The following is a 10,204-nucleotide window of genomic DNA, read 5'->3' as shown; positions in this document are numbered from 1 at the left end:
AAATCAACCTAATGGAACACAGAAAGTAAAAAAGTCTGACAGAAGTAATAACTCTTCCTTACTCCAGAATGAAAAAAAAGTTTTGCCTTCAGTTCCTCCTTAAAATGACTGCTACATTTACTTTTAGTCTGATGGTTAGTCAGATGCTCTGCCCTTAGGTCTGGAAAAGCAGAACGCATCTGTAAAAGAAATACAAAAACACTCATATAACTTTACAATAATGTTTAATATTCATTTTATAAAATATTTTCCATGACAAATAAATTAGCATCACAACAAAGATTATTTACAGCAAACCCTGAAAAGAGCACAACATTTTACAGCAAAGTGTTCACTCAGCTTTTGTAATTGCTCAGAAGGGTAATATTGAATAAGATGTAAAATAAATATAATAATTGGCTTTAATGACTAAAGAGAAAAGGTTCACATTGTTATTGAATTCCAATATTGATTAATAGATTATATGGTCTAGTGCACAATATTTTAACAATTAGAATTCTAGCTATTACAGTTGGCTAAATGCAATCCAGGTGAACTAAAAGAAAAGCCTTTCCCCATCAGAGTGCTCCTTACATCATCCTTCCCAATTACATCAGGGTCCCCATCAGAGTCCCCCTTATGTCAAGGTCCCCATCAGAGTCCCTCCTTACATTAGAGTCACCATTACAGTACCCACTTACATCAGAGTCTCCCTTACATCAGGGTTCACCATCAAACCCCCCCTTACATTAGTGTCCCCATCAGAGTCCCCCTTACCCCTATAAGATTTACAGCATGGCTGTAGCAGCAGGGCAGGAGCTGGGAGGCAGAACATGTTTGGACGGAGGAAGTTCCCTACTCATGTGAATGCTGGGGCAGCCCATTGGTTCACAAGATGCTATTGGGAGAAGAGGTAACCATAATCATCCTTTGCTGAATCCTCAATAATTTCATGTTTAAGATATGCCACTGACCCTAGCTGAGGGTCAGATAAAATCTTGTTGGGGGCCACAGTTTGGAGACCTCTGTTGTAGAGAAAGACTGCATTCTGTGTGGAACATGATTACAGTTGTGTCAAAGCTATGGTTCTCCATTCAGCAGTGAGCGTGAGTAAGGGGTGTGGTGGACCTCTGTAGAGAGACCACTGTTTCCACATAGAGAATAAGTGTCCTCCTTAGCATGCTGGCAGGTACAGTTTTTTTTGTTCAGGCTGTGGTTGCTTTCTAAAGAAAACAAACTCTAAGACTTCCAAAAACTAAATTTTGACGCACCTGGAATGTGTTTAGCTGATTTAAACTGAAAGTTCGATTGGGCTTTCCCCCCTTTAGTACATATTCACATTTCTTTCAGTCACCCATCGCACCCTCTGAGTGATCCGCAGCTGAATAGAGCAGCGGGGAAGTGAAGGAAAGGTATGTGCTACTCTGGAGGGGGCACTAAAGAGAACATTGCCCTGCATAGACAAAGCGAAGGTCTGACTTAAAGTGGGACTCTGGGTAAACAACTGAAATACATAAATGTATACTGATTCATATGCCAGAGGAGTTGTCATTTTGATCAGCTGTTCTTGTGACACACATCTCTGCTGGACACTTTGCTGGTTTCTGGATTAGCATTTCTGCTTCCTAGGTCAGCTCCCTGTTCACTGCACACCTGTGATGATGCTAAGGCCATATCCACATGAACATTTGCAGGCAAAATGTGTTCAGAAAAATACCTTGTGAGCGCAAGGAAGCATTGGCATTCACATGAGTAAAGGGGAGTACAGCCATTCACTTCTATGGGTGGTTGAATGCCACACCTGCGGCACCTCTGGCATGGGAAAATGTAGGGAATTTTTTGCTAGGCATATTTCATGCAACCTGCAAATGTCCATCACAATCTGATGGGAGAAAGATCACATAAGAATCTGAACTGCTGTGTCACCAGTGCAGTGTGGAAAATGAATGTAAGTCAATTACATACTGCAAATTCTTTGCTAGGTAAAACATTAAACCTTTCTGTATTTCAACTGTGTATTTAGTATTTAGCTCCAGGTTTCACTTTAGAAAGGAACTGCAGTCAAAGGTGAAAAAAATACCATTGTAGAAACTAATTTTCAAGAAGTCATTTATGATTTACAAATGCATGCAAATAATTGGTCAAAAAGCAAACCTGTTTCTCAAATGATTTGATTAGGCTTCCCTTTTTATTTTGAAGGAAAATAAAAATATTAATAAAATTAATCACTGTAGGCAACAATTTTCTTGAGTTGTCATAAATCAGCCCTTGCAGTCCTGCAAAAAGACCAATGACACCTAGGCATTTGCTCCACCTAGACGTTTCAGCAAAGGCTAAAGCAGGAGTGTCCAACCTTTTGACTTTCCTGGACAACAGATAAAATACACTAATAATCAGCATAGCTGATAAGCAGAAAAAGTTAGGCAGATCATATGTTACCGTTCACTGATGTAGATAATGTATATATCTGAGTAATAAATTACTAAATATTTTGTGTAATATTCTCTATTATAAAAGTAAAACGGTATCAGAAAAAAACTAGTGTGATATTTGACACTGGTTATGATAAACTAATACATCAATATCTGGTTCGATGGATGTAGTAACAATTCTCAATTAGCTCTCAAGGTGTTCATCGCATATTTTGGTTCTAATTTTGCACTTGTGCGCTTCATCTTTGAACATAGTTGCTCACAAATATAGGTAATGCCGAAAACTGATAGCATGAATAAGGTGTGATTGTGAAGAGTGGGATAATATTCTTTGGGAAAATAAAACTTATAAAAGTCCAGTAAAGAGACACTGGCTAATTTGTCTTTTGTCGCATGTGTTCTCTAAGTGTAAACACATTTTTACAAAAAAATTTAAAAAATCAGCATTTTTAAGTATGTTTATGATTTTGTGTTGGGCCACATTCACAGTCATCTTACGCCACATGCAACCTATGGGCCACAGGTTGGATATCCGTGGATTAAAGCATTGATAGGCTTGTATACCAACTATATATATGGTTAGCTGCAAGTGTTTATGGGCTGTATTCAATGATACTGTATGTCCCCCGAGACCAAATTTTAGGTGATTTTATAAAGACCACACATCTTTTTGACAATAATATATATTAAAATATTACAATTAAATAGGGTATAGTACATATATACTGTATAATTAACATTACAATATACCTTGTTCTTGTAAGGTTACAAAGAAATAATAAAGTGACTTGTTTCCTCCCCTTAAGGAAAAGTGCATTTTAGATAAAATGTCCTTGTTCACTGTACCTAGGCCTCCTGATCTAAACTAACCCCCCCCCCCCCAACTTTCTTGCCTGAATATCGTCCTTGCTTCTTGCTTCATCAGCACAGGAGGTTCTCAGAGACTTCTACGGGGCTGTCTACTGAGCATCTCCAATCATGCGTGTTGTTCCCCTCCTGCACACCAGTCTGGGAGGATATGGGACAAAGTGGCTGTATATATGCTTTCTAGTTTTATAACAGTGGCGGTTCTTTTAGCTCTGTGTCAGTGTTGGGTTATGTAAGTGATTTTTGTATACTCTTGGATGGAATTCAAAATGGATGAATACAGCAATGTAATTAGACTTATATATGCATACCATAGGTATCATGTCATATTAAGGCACTTCTGAGGAAGAGATTGGCTGTTGTCTTGAAACGCATCAAGTGTCCTGTGTTTGGTTTGAACCCTGCTTTTTTGCTTGTATATCAATTGTAACAGAGATGTAATGTATAACTGCCATATTATGTATGTCTATGGAAATTTTTAACATTTTGTGTTAAATAAAATAAAATACGAATCCCATAAAAAAGGAGGGTTTTTCTTATGTGGTTATACAAGGGATGATGGCACTACTTCACGAGCATCTCCAACCATGGGAGCTATCAGGCCCTCTGCAGCTATATCCAGCTGTGGGAAAAATTGCAAATTTAGGATGTACAGGTGCTATACTGCAGCTGTGATAAATGGTGGTGGGGGTTTGGTTAGTTTAGATCAAGGTTCTAGACAAGGTGGACATGTGCAGTTTGTCTTACAATGCATTAGTCATTTAAACTCTACACAGGCATAGCATTTAACCTTTGAAAACTTACTTTATACAGATGTTTGTGATACTGACCCACGTAGGCAAAGCATAGTAGGGTGGAGAGAACCTGTACCTCTGGTGGGAACTTTACTGAAAACACCTGCTTCAAACACAACCTTTTCATACTCCAATGAAAACCTTGCAGTGGTCTCTCTATTAATGCAGTATATGTTACCCTCCATTAAAACACATTTAAAGGGAATTTTGCTACCTGGAAAGGTTGCTGTGTATTCCGACCACATCTTGGCCATAGTGTTGTATTTCAGAATATTAACAAAGGAGTCCTTATGCATGTCAAATCGATAAAGGATGTTGCCAACTGCTACCATGTCACAGGAACGGCCCTTGCTGGCGTTAAAAGGACATTCTTCCCACTGATCATGGACAGGGCTGTACTTTAATAGCCGGTAAAATAAATGTCCCCCTGAGATATAAATTTCTCCTCCGCAAGCTGCAGCTTCGTGAGCCACAGCAAAAGTTCCCTTGGGAAGAGGTGCTACAAAGGTCCATTTGTTTAATCTTGGGTCATATTTCTCTACTGTATGCAAGCACTCACCTCCAATGGCATAAAGGTAGCCATCCAATGGGATCAGCTTCAACTGGGACCTCCCCTCATTCATTGGTGATAGTTGGGTCCAGATATCAGTAAGTGGATTGTAACAAAATAATTTACTAGAGCATTTTAAACCTTCAGTGGTCTCTTGGAGTCCTCCTGCAATGAACAAATAGTTGTGCATTGAGCAAATACTACACCCCTTAAGAGAAGCCTCTTTTGGGATGTTAGTTACAGGTTTCCACTTGTTTGTTTTAATATCTAGCGAGTAAAGCTGAGCTGTACACTCAGCTGTTTCCACTGGACATGGGATATATTTATTCAAGCCAAATATGCTCCTCGTTTCCACAACACAAAGTGACGATTTCCCCCTCATTCGTAGCTGAAGAATCTTTTCTCTTTCTAAGCCAGTTAATTGACCGTAAACAGCTGAGTTTTTAAGTACATTGAGGTAATTGTCACTAATTACTGTATAAACTGCTTTAAGAAGTTCCTGCACTCTGTTTTTTCTGGCTGATTTTAATAATTCTAGACAATTCCCCAGTGTCAGCTGAAACCTTATAGCCTCCCCAGTACTCTGGAGACTTTTTGGGATGCGAATGAAACTTCCTCTGGCTACCTTTTCTACTGGTCCATTCTCTGAGGGCATTTTGGATGAGTAATACTCTGTTAGCAAGCATAACATACTTTGGGCTTTGGTTCTTAAAGTGGGTTCTTGATATGAATGTCCAGAAAGGATGTTGTCACAACTCTTAGCCATTAATGGCCTTTTCTTTACAATTTTAAATTTTGATTGGTATTCAGGTAAAATCAGTTCTGGATTTTCTGCTATAGTGGACATAATTTTTTCTCTAGAATAGGTTACATCATCTCTGGAATGGGTCACATCATCACCAGGATATAAATTGGTAACATTATGAAATGTCAAACACATATTCTGATTATGTATAGAACCGAAATCAGAATCACAACACATTGGGATATTTTGCTTGTCCTTTGCAATATGTTTTGTGCAGGAACTGAAGGTGTCACCCATGCTAGAGTGTTGCTCATCCCTATCCGTGCTAACACTTTCTTGGAAAACATAATTTTCTTCATTTGGATTATGTTGACCTATTTGTGCAGTATTAGATGTTCCCATAAAAAAGGGTAAATGAACATTATTTTCCTTGAAAAAATCTGTATTTTCCATACTATAATCTGTAGTAGGAAGCACAGTGTTCAACAGGCTAGAACAAGGCTTAGATGGCAATGACATCATTTCTTTACTGCAATGTTCCCCTTGCATTTTTAAACAAGTGTTATTTTCATTTTCATCTGTAACCGCATGATTGATATCCAGAGATCCATTTGTGATGACATTACTGCCTTCCTGATGTTTGACTTTAAATGTACCGGTATGCCAATTTATTGATTTCCCACCAGAAATAAACTCAGCTTCATTGACCACCGTTGAACTGACTGTGCCAAGTGATGTAGAATCATTCATTTTATTCTCAAATGTAGTCAATGCATTTTCTGCATTGCTGCTTGTGCAGTGTGACCTAATACTTTCCTTTTTAACATCATCATCCTCATGGGGTTTTTCAGATATAATAATTGTTGATAAATTCTTAGAAACCTCCATGTTCTTTACAACAACAGACATTTCTTCTGCATAGAACTCGTGTTCACTTTGCTTTCCTTGAATATTAAAGGATGCATCAGAGACCTCTACATCCAAGGGATACATCAAGACAGTTTGTGTATAATTATAAAGAGTGTTGGCTTTCCATTTTTCTGATATTGGTAGGACTTTTATATTGTTCGGATAGTGAGTGTTGTCTGTCATGCTTTCTTCTTTTGGATTTATTGAGCAATAGTGTAATGATCCTTGAAAACTTTCCTGAGCTTCAAATCTACCAGCGTAAGCATCCATAGATGTACCAAATTGTTGGAAGTTATTATTTACTTTATTGGGTAAGCTATTTTCTAATAAAGGGACCATATTTTCAGTGTCATTGTCATCATCACTAATGTTCTGTGCTGCATCTTGAATGGAAACTTTCAGATCCTCATTTGGTATTTTTATTACATTACAATCGTTCAGAGTAAGTTTCTCTTCCTCATCTGATTGGTAAATGGTTGTATCTTGAGAGTCCATTCTATGGTGCAACTTTGCATTTTGTTTAATATCTTTACAGTTGTCACCAACTGATATTACATTTTCATCTGCAGACAGGGCATTTTGTATATGTGATAGCATTTCTGTGCAACAAAAGGTGTCATTTTCAACTGCAGAATTTACAGTGAATTGTGCAGTATTGTCAAATATTACTGGGGCACTATGACAATTAAGAATGCCTGCATCATTTCTAGTACTCATCTCTGCTTTAGAAACAAATGAATTGCAAAGTACTTCGACTTCATTTTTCTCACTGACTCCTGTACTAGTTACCAATGTACTATCTTCATTATTGTAATCAATAACCAGATCGTCTATATCGTGTTTCTGTTCCTCTGGAGTTGTATGTTTTATTACATTTGTTTCAGAATCACAGTTTAAAACAACATTCTCTTCATTTGGTCTAATAATCAAATTATCTCGACTACCACTTAAGCTTACAGCACTGTGCTGTACAAATGACTCAGCAACAGGAAGATCCTGGCCACTCAGCTTGTGTTGACTTCCTGAGCACCTTGTATTCAAGTCATCATTAAACTCACCATAGCTTGAACTTGTTCCAAAGTTGCATGCAAGCTCTTGAATGCTTGGTGACCTTTCAAAGGGCAGACTATCACATTTGTATGTCAGACAACCAGAAAACATTTGATCCTCAGTAGCAATATATGTACTGCCCCTAGTTGTTGAAGTGAGAACTGAAGCATTGCAGCCATCCTCTGTTTGGATAATTAAGGCACTATTTGCTGGAGATGTGGCCATCATGTTTAACTTGCAAGCAACTGATGTTATCTGATTTGTTTTCTTAGGAGAAATAGCACAATAGAAGTTGATTTGTTGACCATTTTCTTGCTCAGAGGCGGTACTTTGAGAAATACAAGTTGTTTCTGCTTGACTTCTGTAGTTCCCAGAGTTATGACAACCCTCCAGTGAAAGATCAAACTTTTTTTCATACTCATCATTGATCTCCAATGGGTTTGTATCCTTTAGTGGGTGTCCATCACGTATGGGGTAGTCTTCACAAGCTGGCTGTTCATTTTGAACTGCTGAACATCGGTTGTTTTTCAGGTCTGCCTTATCACATTCAGTCTTTTCCTCCTTAGTGTCATGTGAAATAAACCATTTAATAACCAACGCTGTAGCAGCCGCCAATGCCAATGTCCCCAAGGCACGAAGAAGAGCTGGGATATCCTGGCTTGACACATCTTTTTCACTCATAACTGTAGCTGTTAGTATTGCAAGAGACGATATTGATGAGTACTCCAGGCAATGCTTGCTTCTGTAAGTTCAGAACTTAGGAATCAAACCATGAATGCCGTTCACAGGTCATTTCTTTTGTTCTGTTGAAAAGAAAATGACTTAATTGTTACAGGGCTCTGCTGACTGTTGCCTCGTGTTGCTTGCAGTACATCTCTGTTAATATACAGTATCTCTCAGTAAGCCTCTCTGTTGCTGGCTGCACGCCACTGGTAATGTGATCGAGTGAACAGCTTACTTAAGGTAGATCCTTGCATACACCTCCATCACCTCCATGACAGGCAGATTGTATAGATTTAGTTTTTTTGATAAATTAATAAGGCTTTATGTGCAACAAAAGAACCATTCTGTAGCATCGAATGGCTTAAATTATAGCTTTCATTATTGGCTCATACAATCTACAGCAATGTATGACTCAGTGGTTCATTTTATTTTTAGTGTCATAAAAAGTACACTCATTTCATTAGGTTATGCAGTGAATTTATGCTTGTATTATTGGATAAAAATGAGTTGTTATAAAGCAGCAAAAACATTTTGTTAAAGTAACCTGTTACACCTGTACTATTCAAAAAACTAGATAAGAAGTTACCTTCAGTTAAACCTTCATGTCAAAATGACCAGAAAGTTTAAAGATACTAACAGCTAATATTTTATAAAATATCTTTTTTTTAAATTTTCTCTTAAAAGTCAATCTTAGCCTCATTCTCTCACCCCCAAGGATCCATATTGGTTCTTTAGTGGAAAGAACAGCCTCAGTAACCAATAGGCACGGAGGTAGGGGACAGTATAATCTCAGTGTTTTAGCAAGTCAAATTTGTTTGGAACCATAGCTAACTATATTCCTGAATCTACTGATCATTTTGACATTTTTAAAGTCAAAGTAACTTCTACTTAAAGCGGTTCTTCATTCTACTCTGCCAAAATTAAAACTCAGCAGCTACAAAAACACTAAACAGACATTCACCTGCGCAAGAATCCAGAGCTGTGTTCACCCGAGCCGGTTTCTTCACCAGTTTTCAGTTCCCAGCGCCTGCATCTTAAGTGTGGGCAGCTGGCTGTGACTCTGTGTAGTTTCATAGTCGGCTGCTCACTGTGCATGCGCAGGCAGTGCTGTGCTTAATGAATGGTCCTGTAGCCTTCTGGAACCCGTGATGTGTCCCAGAAGGATGCAGACAGGCAGAGGGGAGGAGAACTCCCACTTGGATTACTTAGATGATCCAAGCAAAAGTGGGAGAGGGTACTTGTCAAAATCAGGTACCCCCCCCCCAAAAAAAATATATATGTGCGAAAAGGTAAAGGGGGGGAGGGAGGAGGAGGAAGAGCCATTTTGACATGTTTAAAGTCAAAGCAACTTCTACTTAAAGCGGTTCTTCATTCTACTCTGCCAAAATTAAAACTCAGCAGCTACAAAAACTCTAAACAGACATTCACCTGCGCAAGAATCCAGAGCCGAGTTCACCCGAGCCGGTTTCTTCACCAGTTTTCAGTTTCCAGCGCCTGCATCTTAAGTGTGGGCAGCTGGCTGTGACTCTGTGTAGTTTCATAGTCGGCTGCTCACTGTGCATGCGCAAGCAGCGCCGTGCTTAATGAATGGTCCTGTAGCCTTCTGGAACCCGTGATGTGTCCCAGAAGGATGCAGACAGGCAGAGGGGAGGAGAACTCCCACTTGGATTACTTAGATGATCCAAGCAAAAGTGGGAGAGGGTACCTGTCAAAATCAGGTACCCCCCCCCCCAAAAAAAATATATATGTGCGAAAAGGTAAAGGGGGGGAGGGAGGAGGGAGGAGGAAGAGCAGAACTTTCCCCTTTGGGGGAAGTTCCGCTTTAAGCATTTTTTACTATAATTTTAATTTTCAAGCTTAGTTAACTTCATAGTAAGTCATCCTTAAAGCGGTAGTTAAGTCGTGAAATGAAAAAAAAAATTACCGGTCCCCCTGCAAGTTAATGGTATAATGTGCTAGTTAGCACATTATTATTATTATTATTATTATACAGTATTTATAAAGCGCCAATAGTTCTCTCAGCGCTGTACATTACAATGGGGGACAGAACAAAAACAATACAATACAATGCAAAACATGAGGGGATCGAGGGCCCTGCTCTTTCGAGCTTACAATCTAAAGAAAGACTTACCTGTAAAATGGTTCCCTCCAGTGT

At 38.8% G+C, this 10,204-nt stretch overlaps 1 protein-coding gene across 1 annotated transcript; it reads right to left on the bottom strand.

Annotated features, from left to right (window-relative positions):
- Positions 1 to 207: 207 nt before the first annotated feature.
- On the bottom strand, positions 208 to 9,992 carry LOC149457777 (uncharacterized). The gene has a single exon (XM_089683222.1). It carries the CDS (start codon positions 8,005 to 8,007, stop codon positions 4,084 to 4,086), a length of 3,924 nt encoding a protein of 1,307 aa, XP_089539348.1. The 5' UTR covers positions 8,008 to 9,992; the 3' UTR covers positions 208 to 4,083.
- Positions 9,993 to 10,204: the final 212 nt, after the last annotated feature.

This window comes from Staurois parvus, unplaced genomic scaffold, assembly GCF_062004578.1.
Source record: "Staurois parvus isolate SC_StPar_1 unplaced genomic scaffold, SC_StPar_1.0 ptg000303l, whole genome shotgun sequence".
NCBI classification, from domain to species: Eukaryota; Metazoa; Chordata; class Amphibia; order Anura; family Ranidae; genus Staurois; species Staurois parvus.
The sequence above is the reverse complement of the archived record's forward strand: the minus strand, read 5'-3'. Positions and strand labels throughout refer to the sequence as shown.